The sequence below is a fragment of the Natator depressus genome, chromosome 4, assembly GCF_965152275.1.
Source record: "Natator depressus isolate rNatDep1 chromosome 4, rNatDep2.hap1, whole genome shotgun sequence".
Taxonomy (NCBI): domain Eukaryota; kingdom Metazoa; phylum Chordata; order Testudines; family Cheloniidae; genus Natator; species Natator depressus.
This window is the reverse complement of record NC_134237.1, coordinates 91,250,312-91,272,855: the sequence shown is the minus strand read 5'-3', so window position 1 is coordinate 91,272,855 and position 22,544 is coordinate 91,250,312. Positions and strand designations below refer to the sequence as shown.

At 44.5% G+C, this 22,544-nt stretch overlaps 3 protein-coding genes across 3 annotated transcripts in view; 2 read left to right on the top strand and 1 right to left on the bottom strand.

Moving 5' to 3' along the window:
• Window positions 1-2,088: 2,088 nt before the first annotated feature.
• SLC10A4 (solute carrier family 10 member 4) lies at window positions 2,089-7,517 on the top strand. Its single transcript, XM_074950092.1, has 3 exons — window positions 2,089-2,543; window positions 4,085-4,295; window positions 6,654-7,517. Exons 1-3 carry the CDS (start codon window positions 2,098-2,100, stop codon window positions 7,167-7,169), a joined length of 1,173 nt encoding a protein of 390 aa, XP_074806193.1. The 5' UTR covers window positions 2,089-2,097; the 3' UTR covers window positions 7,170-7,517.
• A 1,112-nt stretch (window positions 7,518-8,629) lies between these two features.
• Window positions 8,630-10,991, top strand: ZAR1 (zygote arrest 1). Its single transcript, XM_074951442.1, has 4 exons — window positions 8,630-9,439; window positions 9,638-9,730; window positions 9,810-9,884; window positions 10,202-10,991. Exons 1-4 carry the CDS (start codon window positions 8,630-8,632, stop codon window positions 10,343-10,345), a joined length of 1,122 nt encoding a protein of 373 aa, XP_074807543.1. The 3' UTR covers window positions 10,346-10,991.
• Window positions 10,992-18,700: 7,709 nt separating this feature from the next.
• FRYL (FRY like transcription coactivator) overlaps window positions 18,701-22,544 on the bottom strand; it is a 321,897-nt gene continuing 318,053 nt past the window's right edge. The window contains exons 62-63 of the mRNA XM_074951439.1: window positions 21,163-21,359; window positions 18,701-20,733 (exon numbers count right to left, since the gene is read on the bottom strand). Coding sequence (XP_074807540.1) covers window positions 20,475-20,733; window positions 21,163-21,359 — 456 coding nt within the window. The 3' untranslated portion in view covers window positions 18,701-20,474. The remainder of the gene's footprint in view (window positions 20,734-21,162; window positions 21,360-22,544) is intronic.

The following is a 22,544-nucleotide window of genomic DNA, read 5'->3' as shown; positions in this document are numbered from 1 at the left end:
ATTTAAAAACAAAAGGCAACAAAGGAGAGGGCACCTCATGTGATAGGCCAAACTCGGAGGCAGCTGGTCCCACCAGAGAACCGCAACATGAAGCATGGACAGTGGGACGTCCAAGCCTTTTGTGTAGCGGAAGAATCCTTATCCCTGAGGCCCTGAGTGGCACTCAACAAAGCATGAAGCACCACAGCCCAGACCACGCACAGAGGCTCCTTTTCTCTCCTTTCCTGCATGTCCTTGTCTCCCAAGTCCTACTTGTCTTTTAAAATGGCATTCTGTTTTTTAAAGAAACAGACAACATAAAATAATGAATAAATATTAAAAAATAAGATATGAGAAAGGTGGCAATTTTTAAACACCATTTTAAAACCCATCTGACGCCAGTAAATTAGAACAACTCTGGAAAATTAGGTTTTTCCTGTATACGTTGCTTGAGTGATGGGTAAGAGAGATCCTCACATACTGATGAAATCCTGGCCCCATTGGGTTTGTCTACACAGCAATTAAAGACCTGCAACTGGCCTGAACCAGCTGACCCGGGCCAGCCATGGCTGTGCCATGGGTCTTCTATTACAGTGTAGACATACCCATTGAGATCAATGCCAAAACTCCCATTGATTTCAGTGGGCCCAGAATTTCACCCACTACATTTAGAAACCTTCATCCACTTCAGTGGAATGGACAGGATAGCCCTCTGTCACCTTCTGGCTGGTGTGCTGTCACTTGCATATCATATAGACCGCTTTTACTAACAGATTTTTTGGAGTGTCTAGCAAGGGTCTCTCCTCTAGGCAAATCAAGAATAACATCATAAAATCTGTATAGTATTCATCTCTACTCTATAGATTCCAGGGTTATTCTGAAAATTACATTGTGAGGCTCCAGTTTGGAAAGCAAGAGGGGGAGTGAGCACCCCTATCTAGATCCATGCAGCAGCAGAAAACCGTGTGATTTATTGCTATTAATTAAATCACATAGTTTCTTGGTTAAACACAGTTTGTTCTTTGCTCATTATTGAAGCCCAGCATCAGCAGAAAGTGGCTCTAATTTGACCTGGCTAAAGAGCTTTTCATCATTCCTCACCCATGCCACAGCTTTTACTCAAGTACACTCTTTCCATTAGTGGGAATGACTTTGGACCTTCCTTGAATGTATCAAAGGTAAAGCTGACATTGCTCACTTAGGAGGACACTGTGATGATCAGTTCATTTTGCTTTAGGATGCTGAGCCAGATTAACCACCAAAAATCAGAAAATAATATTAATATTAATATTTAATAGTAGACTGTTGTTGTTTTTGTCATGAGTATGCTTGGAGTGAAACTGAAATGTGTCTGCTCATAGTCCATCCCTCCAAAAGTCCCCTGTCAAGCCTTTATCAGTTGAAAATATTTGTTAGACTTCTCTGGGGGGGAAATAGCGGACAAAGGTGACCCAGTGGATACCACTTGCTTCTCTTTTCAAGCAGCATGGTCTTTCACAAGAGACTACCAGACAAAATAATCTTAGCACGGGGTTTGTGTTTGTTTTTCCACTAGACCTGCAATAAAGCATTTTTTATTATTGGTTGACTGCTGACAGCGAGCATGGCACCATAACAGACACAAAGGAAGACATGGGCCCTGCCTGGAGTAGCTTCTTAACAGGATGTCTGTCTATGCCTGTGGGTTAAGTGTGTGACTGAATGCACCCTATATAAAGCAGACACAAGACACACTGGATACAAAAAAGCAAGCGTTCTTGTGTAAGAGACAGAGGGAACCTAATTTAGTGTGAATATACTCGATGCAGTGTGTCTAGCTGTAGGTGCTCTATTGTGTAGGGCAGATTAATTCAGTTTGTGTGAATGAGGTCTGTTGTGCTTGGCTGTAAGTGGAGGTGTTTAGGGGGTGGGGATGAAGGGTCTGAGGAGGGCTAAGATGTGCCAGTGCTTCAGCCCAGTGACTGACTGACAGTCTCCTCAGCCTCTTCACTGCCTATCAGTCCCCACCTTGTGGGGCCTCCCGGCTCCTCCAGTGCTTGGGCAGGCGATAGGGACCTGGCAGCTTCTGACTAGATGCTCAGCTGCTGACTGCCAGGCGCGCACATACAGTGCACAGCCATGGACAGCTCCTGGGTGGAGAACGGGACTCTTTCCCCCTTCGCTTCGCTCTCCCCGGAGCCCGAGAACAGCAGCAGCGGCAGCCCCAGCCCCTCCAGCCGGGTGCCGCAGGCAGGCAGGGGGCCGGGGGGCAGCCCCCCGTTCTGGGACACCCCTCTGAACCAGGGTTTGAGCGTGTTCGTGGGGCTGGCGCTGTGCACCACCATGCTGGGCTTGGGCTGCACCGTGGAGCTGAGCCAGCTCGGGGGGCAGCTGCGGCGGCCGGTGGGGGTGCTGCTGGCGCTGCTCTGCCAGTTCCTGCTCATGCCCCTGCTGGCCTTCCTGCTGGCGCTGCTCTTCGCCCTGGACGAGGTGGCAGCAGTGGCCGTGCTGCTGTGCGGCTGCTGCCCCGGGGGGAACCTCTCCAACATCATGTCCCTGCTGGTCGACGGAGACATGAACCTCAGGTACCCAGCCGACCGGGGCCGCTGCCTCCGCGGCGCGCCGGGCTCATCTCCCTCCCCGGCGGGGCAGGCGTCGCTCCTTGGCGGAGGAAAGGACCCGGAGAACGCGGTCCGAACCTCGCTGTGAGAGGGCGGCAGCCGCGGGCCTCGGTGTGCCGGTGGGGGGAAGGGGCAATGTGGATGTGCCGGGGTGGGGTGGGGTGGGAGGAAGGGGCAATGTGGATGTGCCGGGGGGTCAGTATCAGTGCGGGGGGTGGATGTGCCGGGGAGGGGGTGGGGTGGGGGGAAGGGGCAATGTGGATGTGCCGGGGGGTCAGTATCAGTGCGGGGGGGTGGATGTGCCGGGGAGGGGGTGGGGTGGGGGGAAGGGGCAATGTGGATGTGCCGGGGGTCAGTATCAGTGCGGGGGGGGGGGTGGATGTGCCGGGGAGGGGGTGGGGTGGGGGGAAGGGGCAATGTGGATGTGCCGGGGGGTCAGTATCAGTGCGGGGGGGGGTGGATGTGCCGGGGAGGGGGTGGGGTGGGAGGAAGGGGCAATGTGGATGTGCCGGGGGTCACTAGCAGTGCGGGGGGGTGGATGTGCCGGGGAGGGGGTGGGGTGGGAGGAAGGGGCAATGTGGATGTGCCGGGGGGTCAGTATCAGTGCGGGGGGGGGGTGGATGTGCCGGGGAGGGGGTGGGGTGGGGGGAAGGGGCAATGTGGATGTGCCGGGGGGTCAGTATCAGTGCGGGGGGGTGGATGTGCCGGGGAGGGGGTGGGGTGGGGGGAAGGGGCAATGTGGATGTGCCGGGGGTCAGTATCAGTGCGGGGGGGGGGTGGATGTGCCGGGGAGGGGGTGGGGTGGGGGGAAGGGGCAATGTGGATGTGCCGGGGGGTCAGTATCAGTGCGGGGGGTGTGGCTGTGCCGGGGTGCTGGTGGGTGTGGACGGTGAGTGCTGCGGGAGGACTCTCCGGTTTACGGCTGTTTAAAATATTTGCTATTTTATAATCAGGTCTGTGCCAGCCTTTTGGTGCCCCTGTTCCGGGGCGCAGCCTGTGGGTACCGGGACAGAGGAGCCGGTTTCAGGATCTCATCAGGGGAATTTTGGGGGGACAAAAAGACGTTGAGCTCTTGCGCTGTCTCCCGCGCTGGCTTTGGGAGATGAGGGGAGCCCAACCCGTGCTGATTATTATCTGTTTGTGCTCCAAGACACGCCACGGCAGGCAGGTTTTACATACAAAAATACAATTTTCTTTTCACAAAAAACACAGCTGGCAATACCCCTCCCCTTCCTAAAAACCATATTCAGGCCAATATCCAATCTGCTCGGTAACTGAAGGGAAATTCTTGCAATCAAACAGCTACTTGCGCCCTGGGCGACTCTTGTCCGAGCTCCTAGAGAAGGGTTTTGTACAATAGGTTTGTGGCTCGTTACACGAAATGGATTTGTACCGCCAGCTCTTACTGGAGCCCGAGGAGGTACTGTTCCCCCCACCCCAGCAGCTGATGGAAGAGCGGCTCGTGCTGACCCGCCGCCTCTTCTTCTGTCCCCTCCCTCCTGCAGTATTATCATGACCGCCTCATCCACCCTGCTGGCCCTGCTGCTGATGCCCCTGTGCCTGTGGATATACAGCCGCGCCTGGATCAACACGCCTCTGGTGCAGCTGTTGCCCCTGGGGGCCGTGAGTCTGACCCTATGCAGCACCTTGCTCCCCATCGGCGTAGGAGTTTTCATCCGCTACAAGTACACACGGGTCGCCGACCTCTTGCTCAAGGTAACAACAGCTGCGCCGGGTCCCGCTTCTACATACACAGAGGTGCTGAGCACCACTCGAGAGCAGGCCTCTAGGGAGCTCCTTCTCGCTAGGGTGGTCATAGGGGTGTGGGGAAGGGCTTTGCTTCTCGGAGCCGCACCATAGGCGCTGCTGCTTTAGGATATAGAGTGCACATGGTCTAGTTAAAGGATAAGAAAAGATGCACGTGGGGGAAGATTTAACAGATCTACAATAAAGAGACGGGTCAAGCTTGCCAACCCATATAAATATTGCCCTACGTCGTGAGTACTCCAAAGAGTAGAGGAGCCAGCATTAAGAGCAGCGTGCATGGTATCTGTTTTCATCAGGACAGCATGTCAGTGTAGAAACTGAGCACTTCCGTGTATTGTACTGATATCACGCAAATCATAGGATTAAGGCTCATCACATAAACTCGTGTAAACCCTCAGGACTTGTTCCGAATTCTAAACATAATCTCTCTCTCTCTCTCTGTTTTCCAAAGAGGAAGTATAAGCGCCCATTGTGGACAACTAGTAATAAAATACTGCCGGTGTGTGACTGATTTCTGTAAAACAGTTACAGGCAGGATTAGAGTTGACTACAAGTAACGTTTTGTTAAAAAACAAAATTGCTCCCTCACAAAGACCAAAGGATGAATCACTATTTCCCTACAGTAACATTAAATAAAAGGTAAGGTAGACAATGCCATTTCTTCGATGCAACAAGAGCAGATCAAATCACAAAAGAAATGCTCAATATATTTCTAATTATGAGATAACATTGCTAAGCATGTGCTTTAAATAAATAATGTTATAAATATAATCAGGTACTATATCCACATTAAAACTAGTAGCTTCAGTCCCACATGCAATAACATCAGTACATTCCTCACAAAAATAGTAACACGAAAAACTACCTTAATTTGGAATAATTAAAACAAAAAGATAACAGTTATTGTTTTCTAAGTTATTTCTTTGTTTGGAAATATACAAATTTTCAATAAGCATTTTTCATCAATTGTGGCACCACCAATTTCTATATTTCTAACTAAACCTTCATCATGCAAGCAATTTGTATGGCAGTCAATAAGAAAAATAACATTAAAGTACATTTATGTGCATGTTATTTGAAAATAATTTCGAAGGTTCAACAAAATAAACAAAGGTACCAGGATTTCACCCAGTGTTTTAGGGAAGGATGAGGACAACTAAAAAAAAAAGGTCTCACTGAACAACAGAAATGTACAATCCTATTATCTTTAGCTAACATTACCTGCAAGGAAGGGGAAGAGAAAGGTTTCAGGAAAGGGAATTCATGGGGATAGAAAAGTGAAACTACTAAACGTAATTACCTGACTGAAGTACTATCACAAAAGTCTTTAAACATATATTTATGCTGAAAGCAACAATTGTGAAATGAATATTTCTGTTAATCAAAAAACAAAATATGGAAGTTAAAACTTAAGGTAAACTTTCAAGCAAAACATGCTCAAAGGTAAAGCAAAGGCACTCAGCACACACAATACTGCAAAAATCAATCAATGGCTGCAGCATGCACAGAATACACTAAACTAAAAAGACCCAAACTCTAGGCCCGATCTTGCATCAATTAAAGTAAATTATATCACTGCCATTGAATTCAATGGGATCAGACCTTATCTCAGAACTGGTACCATCCTTTTTAACTGTCAGTTTGGATGGTTTATATCTCCTTTAGGTTTAAACTTGACATACACATTGTTAGGCAAGATGAAATTTCTTTAAATAGTTTATCCAATTTACCCTTTTAAGGTAATATTTTAAAGTATTATAGCAAAAATAAGACTTAGCTTCATTTTCTTTTTTAAATGAAAATTTACACACATTAATGCAGATTGTTACTGTCTTTCTGAGAAAGTATCCCAGACAAGTTATACTGTTAAAAACTAATTAAGAAACAGATTTCTTCCACCCTTATTCACCTTGGGCCTGATTCAAAGCCCACTGAAATTTTGGATCAGGTCCAAGGTAAGAAAGGGTAGCAGAATCTGTCCATCAGTGGATAGTTTAAAAGAAGCTCTATGTTAGAAATGCTAAAGGTATGACAAACTCAAGAGCATTTGGGATTAAGCAGAGTGGTCTTTTCAATGTCCTTCAATCACATTTTGTCTGTTCACTATTCATATAAGGAAAAGCTTCCGCTGTAACAGCTGCAATAAAATGTGCTGATTTTTAAAACAAATATATAGTTTAAATTCTTTCCTTATTATACTATTTTAATATTTGTGTATGTAATTAATTTGCTTTTAAACAACTCTAATGTAAGTTTTCCCTTCTTTTTTCTCTGACATATCTGATTGTGATTATTCATTATTGCTAGGTTTCCTTGTGGTCCCTTTTAGTGACTTTGGTGCTTCTTTTCATTCTGACTGGCACTATGTTGGGACCTGAGCTGCTGGCAAGTATCCCTGCGTCTGTCTACATAGTAGCACTCTTGATGCCCTTAGCAGGCTATGCCTCAGGATATGGCTTAGCTACTTTATTTCACCTGCCACCTCATTGCAAGAGGACAGTGTCTTTGGAAACAGGATGTCAAAATGTCCAGCTCTGCACGGCTATACTAAAACTAACCTTTCCACCACATCTCATAGGAAGTATGTATATGTTTCCCTTGCTTTATGCACTTTTCCAGGCTGCAGAAGCAGGACTTTTTGTGTTAGTGTACAAGATGTACGGAAGAGATACCTATAAACAAGATCCCCTAAATGAAGATGAAGACACAGATATTTCTTACAAGAAACTGAAAGAGGAGGAAATGGCAGACACCTCATACGGCACGGTGACTACAGAGGAACACAATTCTATTCTGATGGAGACTGCACAAACTGCACTGTAGATGGACAACAGTCAGAGCAACAGAAGGGGACGCTTGAATTACTAATATTATATGGTATTTGCAATATGTTTTCGGAGCTAGTAAAACAGGCAGCTGGGGTACTGACCAGCCTCCATAATCAACCCAACTACTCCCAGTGTATAAGATGACCATACGTTTATTATTGTGCCAGTTGCGAATATTTCCTCAAACATATAGCCTTATATGTACACAAATCAATGTGACACAACGAAATACATCTACATCTTCATAGGAAGACGCTCTTTGGTGAATTAAGTAAGGCAGGGACCGGTACCAGAAACGAACGAAGCATTTTGTAGGAAAGGGTTAATTTGTGTATCAATGGTGTGAACAAAGGAGCAAATTAGATAATATTTGTAAAGTGTCGTTCAATTTCATGCATCCTATTAGTTGTAAAAAAAATCCTGTTTATTGTTCTGATTATAAATGCGTGGAAAAGATGAATTAACGCTGTATTAGTCACCAATTAAAATCCCTCCAAAGATAACTAAAAATTAAAAGGAAGTGCAAGTAACGGTCTAGTTTATCTGGAGATGTATCTAGCAGAGATTTATCTGCAGGGAAGGTAAATCCTCCCTTCTTAAACTACCTGGTCCTGGCTCTTACGTTTAGTAGCAGCCTAGGCATTCACGCGTTCCTTCCTCCTCTACAGATTCAGCCATAGGTGCTGGAACTGGGGGTGCTGCCGCACCGCCTGGCTTGAAGTGGTTTCCATCATACGCAGGGTTTACAGTTTGGTTCAAGGCTGTCAGCACCCCCACTATACAAATGGTTCCAGCGCCCCTGAATTCATCCGTTTGTTGTTTCTCTCACAGACACCCTGCTATGACTCTTTGTTTGCGGCGTACAGCCTCTTGCGTGCTCCCGGGGGAATATCACCGATCAATCAAATGTACCGGGTCTGCTCAAGAGAAAACGCTGCACAGCCTCCGGCTAAACCCCTCAGCTCAGGTGAACGCTGCACAGACTCTAGGGTCCCCACACGGCGGTGATACGGGGGGCAGATACAAGAGTTGTAAATCAAGTGAAAGAGGAAGGGAGACTCAGGACATTTAATAGACAGGGAGAACCCAGGAGGTTGTACCAATAAGGGGTTTACTTGCTTCAAAGACCTGCCTGAAGCTCTGCGTCCCCGCCGCCTTGGTTGCCTTGTCACCTGAGGCTACCCGGTGGCTCCCCTCCCTGGCTCTCACCTCCGCTATGTTCCTTGGACCCCGGGCTTAGCCGGCTCTTCCCATCCACCTGCTTTCCCCGCGGGCTTCCCGGGGCAGCGATCCCCGCCAGGGAATCCGCGGCGAGGCGGTTCATTGCCCCTCCGCCAATGGAAACAGCCCCGCTCAGGTGGCGGTGGGGGGACGGGACGTGCAGCTGAGCCTGCCCCTCCCCAGCGCGGGGTATTTAAAGCGGCCCCCGCGAGCCCAGCTCCCGGGGCAGACGCCATGGCGGATGAGGCCATGGATAGTTACCTGTACTCAGCCTACACCCCCTACTCCTATCGCTACCAGCCGCCCAAGGGCAAAGGGCCCCCGGGCGCCTGGCGGCAGCGGGGCACCTACTTCTCGGGCTATGGGGACACGGCGGCGGCGGCCGCGGCCGAGTACTTCGATAACTACCAGCGGGCGCAGCTGAAGGCGATCCTGTCCCAGGTGAACCCCAGCCTGACGCCGCGGCTCCGCAAGGCCAACACCAAGGAGGTGGGGGTGCAGGTGAACCCGCGGCAGGACGCCTCGGTGCAGTGCTCGCTGGGGCCCCGCACCCTGCTGCTGCGGCGGCGGCTGGCCCCCGGGCTGCCCCCGCTGCGGCCCCGCGAGCAGGAGCAGGGCAGCTCCGCCACCACCAGCAGCCGGCCCGTCCGCTTCCCCAGGACCATCGCCGTCTACTCGCCCATGGCGTCCCGCAGACTCACCACCTTCCTGGAGGAGCCCGAGGAAGCGGGGCAGGAGGCTGCCGAGGAGGAGCCGGAGGAGGCGGCGGCGGTGGCGGCCGAGGAAGAGGAGCAGCAGCGCACGGAGGCGGCCGCCGTGCGGGCCAGCTGGGAGCAGCCCCCGGGGAGCAGCGCGGAGCCGCAGGAGCCGCGGCCGCCCCAGCAGCAGCCCCCGCAGCAGGAGGTAGCGGAGCAGGAGGAGGCGGCGGCGGCAGCTGCCCCGCCGCAGGAAGGCCAGCAGGGGGCCCCCGAGCGCCCGGCGGGGCAGCCCCAGGCCGCAGCCCCTCAGGAGCCGGAGCAGGGCAAGACCCGCCTGCGCTTCCAGGTGAGGGCCCGGCGGGTCGGGTCACCGCGGGTGGCGGGAAGCCCGGGGGCGGGGCCTCAAGTGACTGGCCCCGGGGCTGCCGCGATTCCCTGCGGCGGGGTCACTCCTCGCACTGCGGCCAGCAGGGTGCGGGAGCTGGGCTGGCCTGGCTGGGAGCTGGCTCCCTGCCCGTGGCTGAGTCACCCTTGTTCCCCCTAGTTTCTGGAGCAGAAGTACGGCTACTACCACTGCAAGGACTGCAACATCCGCTGGGAGAGCGCCTACGTGTGGTGTGTGCAGGGCACCAACAAGGTAGGCCTGGTGCCCCCGGGGCTGCCCCCCTGCCCCCCGGGCTCTGACCGCCACTGACCCGCCTTTCCCCTTCCTCCAGGTCTACTTCAGGCAGTTCTGCCGGACGTGTCAGAAATCCTACAACCCCTACCGCGTGGAAGACATCACTTGCCAGGTGAGCACAGCCCCCTCAGGGCCTACCCACAGCTAGCGCACTCGGGAGCCCTGTAACCTGGTTTAACTCAGGGAGGTGGGTTTGGGGGGGCCTTCCCCACTATTCCTTCCAGTAAGCCTGGGAACTCCAGCTGTGCTCTAGCACCACAAGTGTGCTGGAGCTTTGTCAGCAGCCTCACTCCTCCCTGCACTGAGCAGCCTATAATCTAAACTACTGCCGTTAATACCGTGTCCTCCCCTAAGCTTGCAGATCTCCTGCCTCACCTGTATCACTGCAGTTCAGGTACTTTCTCCTCCAACATCCTTGCTTCTTTCTAGAGCTGTAAGCAGACCAGATGCACCTGCCCTGTGAAAGTGCGCCATGTGGACCCCAAGAGACCCCATCGTCAAGATCTCTGTGGGAGATGCAAAGGCAAACGTCTTTCCTGTGATAGTACATTTAGTTTCAAATATATTATTTGACTGGGATACTAGTTTAAAGAATCCTGGTGTAAAATTGCAATCAAAGCAGTTTTTCTTTTGAAAGAATATATAATATGGTGGGGTATACCTGGGCAAACCTACAAATAAAGGTATGGCAAAGCACTGTTATAACTGATAAGGCATGCTCATGTCTACCTTATTTATGAGTAGGGAAGCTGCAACATTCCCCATTAGGAATGGGGGAGAAGGCACTATCATTCTGTCAGCCACAGAACTACTCTTCCTTGTATGACTTATTGTTATGATGACACACCTAGCAGTTTCTGCTTCTGGAGGAGGTAGACATGCTTTCCTAGTGACCTCCTATGCTTCAGGAAGACTTCTCTGGGGAGTGACTTGAGCAGTTGAGACTCAACAGATTACTGGTAAACTCTACCTCTATCGCTCTATGTAGAGCATCCACCTCATTTAACACAAGAATGAAAATCCAATAGTATCCTTCCACAATACAGGCAAACACTAATGTCTGATTGCAATTTAACTAAATGTTCTACAGTCACTTACTAGTGTAGGAGTACATACACAGGAAGAAAGTTGTGTATCTACCGATCACTTTTAATACCTGAAAGTTAGTAATTCTTAAATAGGCAGAGGGCTAGTCAGATCATGAAACAACATATAATTCTAGGCTTGAGCTGAAGACAAGTAGCCATTTTTACAACTAAACTAGCTACTACTAATCTGGGGCTGTTACAGCACTATCTTTAAGGAAACCCCCCCCAACCTAAAAGGGGCATGTATTCCAGATGTGCATAGCTATGAAGGGGAGAGGGTCAAATTAAATGGCTGTTGCTAATAGATCAGGTAAAGATTTTCAGTGTCTTTTTTCATGTGTATAGATCACTTCTAACTGATACAGATCAGTGTGGCTATTGATAACTATAATGGCTGCATGTCTCTTTGGAGCCTACAGTGAAATAGCTTGCTTCTGTTCTAGCTGCTTGATTAGCTAATCTGATAGTGACTGTTAATTTTCTCTACCTGTGTATTTTTCAAATTGTGTAGACAAAAGCTTGTTACCAAGAGTCAGTAATGTGTAAATTTTCTGTGAAACTCTCCTTTAAAGATAACACATTGCTAATAATCAGCTGCCTTTGTGAATTGATAAATAAAATGGGGGGGGGGGGTGTATCTAATATTGCTATGAGACAGGGTGATATTGTAGCAATTTCAGAAGGAAGTTGCTCTAAGAGGAAACTGTTAAATCATTTTTAAACAAATCTTTTTACTGACCCACAGCCACTATCCTAAGATGGAAAACGTGAAGTAGGGCTGTCTAACTTCTAGAGGTGCCTATTAAACTCTACCAGATACCCACAGTACTTGGCTTATGCCTGCTTGCATGTGAGCCTCCCCTTTTAACTGTGAAGAAAGTCCTTAAGGTATGAGTTGTGGCATTTTTGTCACAATGGCACAGCCATGAACTGGAACCACACTATAACAGTAGGAGTAAGTAGAACCAGGGAATTGCTGTCTTCCTAACCCCACAATAGCACAGTACTGGCCTGAGGCCATTGCTGCTATACGCTATGTTGACCCTCTTATTGGAACCAGCACTTATTGGGGAAAGTTACTCATTTATTAGTAAACACCAATTTCTTATCAAATGTGGTGTCTACTTAAAGGACTACTCTCAATATTTACCTCTAATTACAGTTTGTCTGGAATGTAGCTTATAAGCAATTGGGTGAAAACTATAGTATGTATCTTCTCCACTGTGTTCATCAAGCTTGTCAGATTCCTAGAGCAACAGTGGTACTACATACTGAAGACTTGAAAAACCTCCAATGTTTTTTAAAAAGCACTGACACTTTTGGAAAGACAGAAGACCTTCCTTAAGTGTTTTTTTTAATTTTTATTTATTATGAATCAAACTTAGTATGTCTATACCTAATAATGTATGGCCTTCTGCAGGCAGTTACTATGAGGTTTTTCCACATATTTTTAGTGAAAATCCATTAAATCTGTCACTCTGGCTTTTCTCAGTGAAGATGGGAAAGGGCATACTACATAAGGATGCAAACCTTTTTTTTTTTTTTACAGTAAAGATAGACAGGAGATAAGAATTTCTTTTAAAGTTATGTACAGAATTCTAGTCTACATCTATTAATGGGAACCTTTATTAAACGTTTGCCATATAAAATACCATTTAAAGCAGTTGGGTAGAAACACAACCTTTAACAGAAGTAAGGATAATCAGTTTGTAAAACCAGACATGGATTGTTTAACTTCAAAAGATAAATATACACACATTACTCCTTGCTATTTTGTTTGCAGAATGTTCATCCTTTTAATAAGTTTGTATTCTGCAGCTTGTAGGATTACATTCTACATCCACCCTTTTTTTTTCTTTCCCCCCTTCACAAACTTGTTTCTAGGTGTGCAGTTAAATGTTACAGCTAGAGTCTCAGTGGTGACCAACTAGCTTTTAATATGCCCTTCTGACCTAGTTGCAGTAACCCAGATTCAGTACTTTAACACAGATTTGTTCCTAGCATAAATGTAATTTGTTTTGCCTCTTTCTATTATCCATTTCTGTCCAACTGTGTAACTTTACTGCCTGTGCTGAGTATGTGGGGTATTTTCCACATGAGTTCTGGGATTTTTAATACTTAATCCTGGAGTCTATCACAGAACACAAGGGCCACTTTTTGTGGAGACCTATTTATAAATTTAGGATGTTGAATTATTTTGCTGGGTCCTGATGCACAAAACCAAAACAGACCAGCAATCCTAATCCTGGAGCAATCTAAAGTGGTATCTGAAAAATGACAGATTGAGTTGTTGAGGTTCATAGACCTATACATTGCCAAATTAATTCCTCTGTTGGGATGGATGGAGCTGAAGCCCCAGCTCTATGCTTGGGGCTTGATACTATTGGATTACTGTAGATAAGGAATGGCTGATCAAGCCCATTTTCTGGGGGCATGGAGTTGAAGCTTGTCTTGTCAGAGCATCAGTCACTCTGGCTAAGAAAACTACTAAAGCTTTGTGAAGGTTGGCTACTATTATGGATTATTGGTCCAAGACTCCTAAATACAGTATTGGAAGCGTACCTATCCATCTCCCACATCCAACAACTGGGTGTGGTTAGAAACACTCCTAGAAGAGAGCTGAATGGCAACAGCTAAGGTAAACAAGGCTAGAACTTTTCAAGAACTGGACCCTGTAGGGGGGGAGAGGGTACTTTTGTTTGCCATACAAGGAGGAATTCACTAAGATCCCCAGCCAGCAGAGCAATCTTACCCTACCTGATCCTTGCTGGTGAAGCAGCACAAAGTGATTTGAAAAAGACAAGACTGCTCCTGGAGTATGTTCTTGGAGACTGAAGGAGGTGGAGATGTCCGGCTCAACAGGTAACCTTTAACAGACCTCCAAGCTGACTTACTGGATTTTTTGTGTGTGTGTGACCTTCTGTGAAAGTGGTGGAAAATGCTAGACCAGAGTTTGGACTAAAGCAACCACATTTCCATTGTACCAGCTTAAGACTCCCAGTGAGGAAGTATGCAATAGCAGCTAGTATGTGAAACATATCCCAGATAAGGGATACATATTACCAATATTTTGGTAAAAGGAAAGAGGAAGAGTGACTTGTCCTTTGTCCCGTTCATATTAAATAAATGCAGGGGATAGCTTACAATTGTAGGGAAATAACTAATACAGGTGATAAATTCTACTTTCTCCCTTAAGCAATCTATACACCTGTCCATTATCCATGAAAGTTATAGCTCATCTTCCCTCCTACCAGTTTAACAAATTGTAATTGTGCTGAAGAAGACTAAGAACTGAACCAAACAGCACAGGAAAAAAATGTAAATCCCCTTCCCCTTTGAAACTTGAAAGTCCAGCTGTGACATGAAGTGTAAATGTAGAACACAGGTGGACTGCTTATGCATGTGAATAATGTTGGCTTGCATCTCTGGGTATCCACAGAGAGGTCATAACTCTCAAGGCGGAGACAGAGGGAAAGATGTGAGTCACTGTATTGGGGGAAGAATGCAGCTGCAGTGGTGTTAGTATGCAAGGACAGAAATGACATGAAGTGAGCTGTAGCTCACGAAAGCTTATGCTCAAATAAATTGGTTAGTCTCTAAGGTGCCACAAGTCCTCCTTTTCTTTTTGCCATGCTGGAGACAGTGAGCTTGTGTGGTTGTCCAGCTACAGCTTTCTCTTTTCTACCTCATTTCCCTCTTGCTCTGGTTTTGGTGCCCTTTTCTTGTCTTCTCTCCTCCTCTTCCCTTCCCAATACTATTTCAAATTCTTGGAAGGACATCCTGGTTCGTCTTTCCTCTCAGGCTGACTGTACTGAGATTTTCCTTCTGGGGTCTCCTTTTTCTCCCCTCTTCCCCCCGTGTGTGTTTTTGTTTCCCCCCCTTCCTAGAAGTGATCTGAGTAGCAGCTGACTACTGGCTTCTTCTATGTAGCTATAATACTGGCCACCTATTTCTAAAGTGAGGGCGTAGAGTGCCAGTGTGAGAAGATGAGTCTTTAAATGTTTGCTGTATACCAGAATTTGGCTTAATCCCATATGTGGAATGATGGAAAATTTTACTTAATTCCCTTTCCCCAATCCATTACTACTGGGCTGTGCTTTCTCTGCACAGATTGGAGAGGCAGTCCACATTTCCATCTGCCTATCAAACATATGGCCAAACCTTTAGAAATACTTGTTAGTAACAACTCCTTCAATTCATAATCACAATTCTGACCCAGCTAGTTATAGGCCTGGCAGCTCAACATTGATCCCAGGTAAGATAAGGGAGTGGCTGACAGGGGACTTCATAAGGAATTAAAGGAGGGTTACATAATTAATGCAAATCAACATGGGTTTATGGAAAAGAGATCTTTTCAAACTTTGAGGTTACAAGTATGGTTGATAAAGGTAATAGTGTAAATATACTTAAACTTTAAGGTGTTTGACTTTATATGATATGACACAGATTAAAATACTAGATATAAAATTAACATGACACATTAAATGTATTAAACTGCCGAACTGATAGGTCTCAATGTAATTGGGAATTGTCATCGAGTGGGGTTTCCATGGGGGGTCTCACAGGGATTGATCTTGGGCCTTGCAATAATATTTTTATCAATGACCTATAAGAAAACAGTGTACAGATGACACAAAATGGAGTGGTAAATAATGAAAGATCATGGATTCAGAGCAATCTAGATCACTTGGTAAACTGGGCATAAGCTAATACTATGCATTTTAATATGGCTAAATGTATACAGCTAGGAACAACAAATATAGGCCCTACTTACAGGTTGGGGAACTCTATCCTCCACAACCCATAAATCTTTCTCCTGAGAAACAGTAAACTGGAATCAGCTGAATATGAGCTTCCAAGTGATGCTGTGGCCAAAAGAGCTAACATGATCCTTGGATGCATAAACAGGAATCTTGAGTAGGAGTAGAGAGATGAGCCTGCTGTTGGAATACTACATTCAGTTCTAGTAGCCACAATTCAAGAAGAATGTTGATAAATTGGAGAAGGTTCAGAGAAGAGCCATGAGACTGGCTAAAGGATGAGAAAACATACCTTATAGTGATAGATGAAAAGAAGATTAAGGAGTGATTTGATTAGGTTGTAAGTATCCACATAAGGAACAAATATTTAATAATAGGCTCCTCAGCCTATCAGAGAAAGGTATAACATAATCTAAGGGCTGGAAGTTGAAGCAAGACAAATTAAAAATGGAAATGAAGGCAAATAACCATTGGAACAACTTACCAAGGGTCTTGGTGGAGTCTCCATCACTGCCAATTTTTAAATCAAGATCAGATGTCTTTCTAGAAGATAATTTCTAAGAATTATTTTGGGGAAGTTCTATGGCCTGTCTTAGACAAGAGGTTGGACTAGATGATCACAATGGTCCCTTCTGGACTTGGAATCTGTGCTTTGTATGAGATTAAAGAACTGTTTGAAATATCCAAAAGGATGTGTTTAGACTGAGGGAAAAGATCAGTTCTAGAAAGGAAATGATCAGTTAACATTTTCCCTTCTAGCTCCTGACTTTGCTGCTACCTTGCATCTCTAATAAGATGAAGAGTAGTATGGAAAACAGCAGGAAGGGAGATCAGAGAGGAATCAGAAGTCAGCCAAGTATTTACACATTCCCTGTCAGGGAAGGGGAAAAAAAATCTTTATAGACTACTCAATAGAATATCTTTCTTCCAAAGGAGACATATCTGGAAGAGAACAAGACACTCTTGGACTGCTTAATGAAAATACTAGAGGACAATATAGACAACTTCTTGATTTATTTTAAGGTGACTGATACCCCTTCAACCCAGAGAGCTACATTAGAATGCATTAAATGAACCTTGGAACCTGTGCACCCAAGGCAGTGTATGCATTTCTAACACATCTTATCTATCTGCCTATGGATAAGTTGTCTTGGCTGAGACATTTTGGATGGAAAGATAAGTATGCTGATTTTTCAAAAGCAGTCCATGTGTTTGAGGTATATCTTCATTGCTCTGTGGACATCAGAAAACTTTTCCTTCCTGGAACAGTAGACTTGATCAGAAGGGGAAGACTATGGCCTGCAGGATATGAAAAAGTACATTTCCCCCAGTTACCTAAGAATCAGATGTTTGTAAGACTACCTTGTTATTGAAGATGCAATAGTGTAGGTCAGTGTTACACTCCTCAGAATGATAAAATTCTGTGACAATCATAGAACTGTAACACAGAGACACAGTTGTATGCTGCTTCTAATTTTCTTCTCTGAAAGGATACTTTATATATAGACTTTAAAGTTTACCTGCATGCAGTTCATATTTTCATTACATAAAAATTAAACCATTGCCATAACGAAGGCAGAGAGCTGTAGTATTTCCTACAGTTACCACCACGCTTCTTTTGAAAACAGCAGCTACTTCCACCACATCCTCCTACATCACTGCAGGTACTGCATCATTGATGAGGCAAGAGACTGGATCTTAATATACCTTGAGAAGTGGGCTTGCTGGATGTTGCCTCACTACAGTGGCCGGTATTAGTCAGGTCAATGCTACAAATAGGAGCAGTAACGTGGGGATAACAGCTGGTTTCCACCCTCCCTGGCTACTGTTTCTTCCAGCACAATAACAATGGTACAGTCTGAAGTCTCACTTTTGGCAATTGGAGGATTGAGTGTTTTTGATAATGGCAGTAAAAAATGAATCCTGTGGGGCGTCCATCCTCTGTAGTTCCACACTCTAGTACGTTTTAAACACTTGGTAGGCAGTCCCAATTCATGTCAAATGCAAGAACTCCCTGTCTCCATCTCAGGCCTATGTTAAATGCAAACTTCTGTTCTCATAGCACACACCACCTGTTGTGGACACTGGATTGTGTAATTTCAAAGGGGGTTGCAGGGACTCCTACAAAGCTCTTGAATATGTGAAATAGGATTGAGCTTGGTTTGTTGTTAAAAATCTGGACCAGTTCTTCAAAGAAAGTAGAAGTTAACGTGGCCTTGCTTGCTGGACCCCAGGTTGCAATCTTGCACTCAGACTAGTCCTTTATTGCTTTTTTTCCCCATTTGCATTAGTTGACACTCCAAGCACCAGCATATGCAGCAAATCTCATGATTTCACTTGGCTAAACCATAACGGTCTTAGGTACACCCCTTGCTTCAGAAGGTAAACAGGTCATTGACCCCAGTATCAGATCAGGTGCTTGATCATCTGTGATAATGTTCATCTAGGATAACAGCTAGCACAAGAATCCAGATAGTTATAAGAAATGGATGTGTAAATGCTTGCTCCTGTTAGCAAAATAAAGTACACTTAAATTGGCATACCACTTCCTTGTTATGTGGTTGCATGGAGGGCTGGTGTGGGAGAAAAGAGTGCAAGGAAGATACTGTGTATTGCATTTTGAGATGATGTTCCTTCAGATGCTTGGGAGGAAGGTGGATTTGGGAGAAAACACCCAGATTAGGCTAAACTATAAAGTAAGAGAATATTGCTGGGACCTAGGTTAGTCTTGTAATTGTAAGAACAGAAAGTTCCAAAAACTGTACACATTAATGGTTAGGAATTGTGCACTGGAATTTATAATTAGATGTGGATGTGAGGCATATGTAGTATAAGCCATATTACAATCTGATTTGATGCACACTAAAATGCTGTAGAGTAGACAGGACCTATAAGAAGAAAACATGGAAATCTATTTGCCAATTCATTGCTGAAATTGTACAGTATGTTAACTGCTAAGAGATGTTTCCACTTCAATGTTTACAAACTTCTAAAAATGACACTTACGTATCCTTCTAGCTTGCACAGAATACACATGATGACAGATACAATGTTTTTATTTCACAAAAAAAAAGGGGGGGGGGAGCTGGTAAAAGATGATGTAAATAAAAGTGTAATGCGCCACTAAATAAAACTACATATCCCCAGTAAATACTTATTAAATAATTAAGAACACCATCTACAGTACCACAGAAACATCAAAATAATTCAATTTTATCAGATCAAAAAATACAGTGATTATGAATGTGCCTTGACCAGTTACAGAGCTTGTTAAGGTATCAACTACTGTCAGCAGTCCAACAGGGTGCACAGTGCCTTCAGTTAATGCATTTCAGCATAATTACATTTCTAGTGGGGTCCACTTCCCCAAGAAAAGGCAAAGCTAAGAATTTCATTTGTACATTCTAAACTCCGGAATTACAGAGCCCAGTTTAAAAAAAAATCATCACAGTGGGTAAGAGAGATGCATATAAAAATACTGGGTGTTCCTTTCAAATCACAGGAATCATGGGACTACATTCACGTATTTCTTTTACAAAATGCTATTTTCAACAGAATCCAGTTCATTTTATGCTACAGTGAACAATGACTATGAACTATAAGTATATAGAAGTATATTGCAGGTTTTGATAGTCACTTTCCTCTTCCTTTCATTTTTTTCCCCTGTAGTCCCAGTTCCTGAGGTGTAACGTGAGTTATGAAGATACGTGTAAATGCATTCACACCTCTTTTCTTGAACTCAGCAGACTACGCCGACTGCAAATCATGTATTTTACTACTAATAGCCACTGTTCCCCTTCCCCCATTAGCTTTGTACATCTATTCTCATATAACAGTGCATTGCATGAATGTACAAGAAAAATACTGGTTTTGAACTATACACTTTCTAGAATATATACAGAATAAAATAAGTTAACTTTCTTCTAATGAGAATTGCTGATGGGCAGCATATATCTTTAATATACATTTTAAAGTCTCTGCAGGCAGCTACTTTTTGGTTAGTTATCAATATTTGTAACATAAGCACTGATCAGAGAACTGAGCAGCATTCCAATAGTTTAACAGATATATTATTTCTTTTAGAAACACTGGGGAATCCCAGTTTAAAATATTATTAAATGTCCTAACATTTACACACTATGAGGATTAGAGCTAATAAAATAAAATTTCTCCAAAAATAATCTTGCATTGCTCTTTTAGGCATGCTCTGAGACCTCATCAACAAACATCCATACCTTCAAAATGCAACGGTCACATATCCATACATTTCAACTCTCACACATAATTCCTCATTACAGACAAAACAAAAAGCAAACAAAACATTGAGAAATCAATGGTTTTTGCAAAGTCTTTACAAGTCCTTTTCCTGCTCATATATGACTGCACATTCTTCATGACATTGCAAAATGTGTCATCAGGCAATTAGTTGATGATTATATGTACTGCTGTAAAACCAGGAAATCTTGCAGGTCTTCAGCCAAAATAAATCAGCCTTGATTTTAGCCTCATCCCACCTGCTTTACTTGTCTCAACATCTGGAGGCCATTACTGCAAAAGCACTTACAATTCTGTTTCTACAGAAAATAATGCATGTATATGCATTGCTTTTAGCCCTTTTCCTTTAATGTAGTTTATATCTATATAATTAAAAAATCACTACCGCCCACACAACTGTTGTGTGTAGAAACAGCAGTCAGTAAGATGTTAACTCCATTGGTTTTTAGATCTTTGTTTTTTGATGAAATTTCTTGCTATGTTAAAATTCTGTATTGGCCATTAGTTTTTTTAATGAAAGGTGCTTGATAATGTTCTGAGGCATCCTTCGCTTTGTTTCTCTACTAAATGAAAAGCTGTTCAGAATCCAGTGCTCACCATATTTCCTACAGGTTTGGCTTTTGCTAGAAGCTGATAGGACTGAACCATGCGTAGAGACTCTCGAATTTCTAGATTAAGTTCCATCAGTTTTGAGCTGGCTTCTGACATGTCTTGGTTAGAGCCTACTACTGCAAAGCTACCAGTCTGGCCCAATGTCTGATGACGAAAATATATATGCAACAGTGTCTGGACTGGGTCATCTTCAGAACTGCCAAATATGTCATTGGGCCAAATAGACCTGTGAACATATAATTTAAATATTTAATATCTTCTTTCAAAAGAAAACAAAGCAATTAATTATTCAACGTGACTTTCATTTTTGTTTTAAAGAATATGTATTTATATATGAAAAGAATGTGAGAGAGTTCTAAGGTGCTATTCCTATACTTATTAATAAGATGTCATTTTCTTACAGGATAATATTACAATAAATTTATTTTTCAAAGGATACAAACAGTTAATAAAGATCAGAACTACCCTTCTTAAATGGTGAACATGCACAGGAGAAAAACACATAAAAACAACCAATTTTTGTCCTTTTCAACAAGGACATCTAGCAAGAGTTGGAAAAAAACTGGAATCAAGCCTATGTTTAAATTTAAAAAGTCCATTAGGAAACTGAGTGCTGCTCTAAAAGCATAATAATTTAAATCATTTCACATTTTACCTGAAAACCTTGACCTGTGCTACTGCTGATATAAACTCCTTGCTTCTCAAGGTTTCAATGAGAGAATGAATGGCAGTTTCTGTGCTAGCTTGGGAAGCCTCTTGTATTTCAATTTCTTCAATACCACTGTCTGAAGCAGATTCAGCCTCTTTCAAACAGCTCTCCAGCTGGGCAAGTTCTTCTGACATGTTTATAACCTAAAAGAAATATGGAGAGGTGAGCTTTTCTGGATCAAAAACTCTTTTCAGCCAAATTAAGCGTTGCAGGAAGATAGGGATGTGCACTTTCTCTCCCTCGGAACTGTGCATGAGGACACACAGACAAGGGCACCAGTGTGGCCACTTGGCCCAAACATTGATGCATATGGATGATTACATGAGTCAAGTACTTGTAATGAGCATTTGGGCCTTCCCATAGTCTGTCCTTAGTCAATTCTTTAGAATTCCTTGAAGGAATTCTCACCTTGCAACCACACAGTCATTGGTGGGCCACGAATCCTTCCACCTGTAGCCATGTATCAAATCAACCTAAAGAAGTAGCCTCTTTTGGAAGAATGAAATAAAGCTGAAGTGATTCTATTACAAATAAAGAAAATCTGAATGTACAGAAAGAAAGAAAAAGTCCAGTACACGTATATAGCAGTGGTGACCCAAACACAGTAGTGTGGTCCAGCCAGTGCACATACTGCAGCGCTGTTCCTGAGCTTGCACTCAATCTACCATGGTCTACACAGAAAGCAAAACCAACATCATAATTCCCCAGACAGGACAGGGGGGAAAGAAAACTCCTTAGCCAAAGAACATGAGTAAGACACGAGACCTATACTCTGAAGTGCTTCTTATGGCTGACATGCTGACTGGGCAGCCAGTGGGGATAAAAATGCATGACCAGTTGCCATAGCACCCGCTGACTGGGAGACAACTTCTTTCATCAACATTACCCACTGTTATCAACAAATGTGCATACTGGGATCTCAAGAATGAAAACATCCAGGGGCCCATTATGGAGGATGGAGGTGGGTGTGTTGGAATTGGAGGGAGAGGTAGGGATGTGTGTAACTGATAAGGAGTGTGGGAAGGGTTTGACGAGAAAGAGGGTAAGTCTACACAGCAAAAGCTGTGCACAGGCTAACCTACCTGAGCTAGCTTGAGTCACCTAGCGAGGGTAAAAGGAGCACTGAAGACAGCATAGCATAGGCTTCAGAGCAGGCTAGTGAGCTGAGTACATAACCAGGGTCTGTGCTGAACTTGTACTAACTGCATCGAAGTCTCCCTTTGCTGTCTTCACTGTTGTTGTTACCTGTGGTAGTTGGAGTCAAGCTAGCTCAAGAAGGCTAGCCAATGCAGCTTTTGAGTGACAGCTTGAAAACTGCTTCCTCTTCA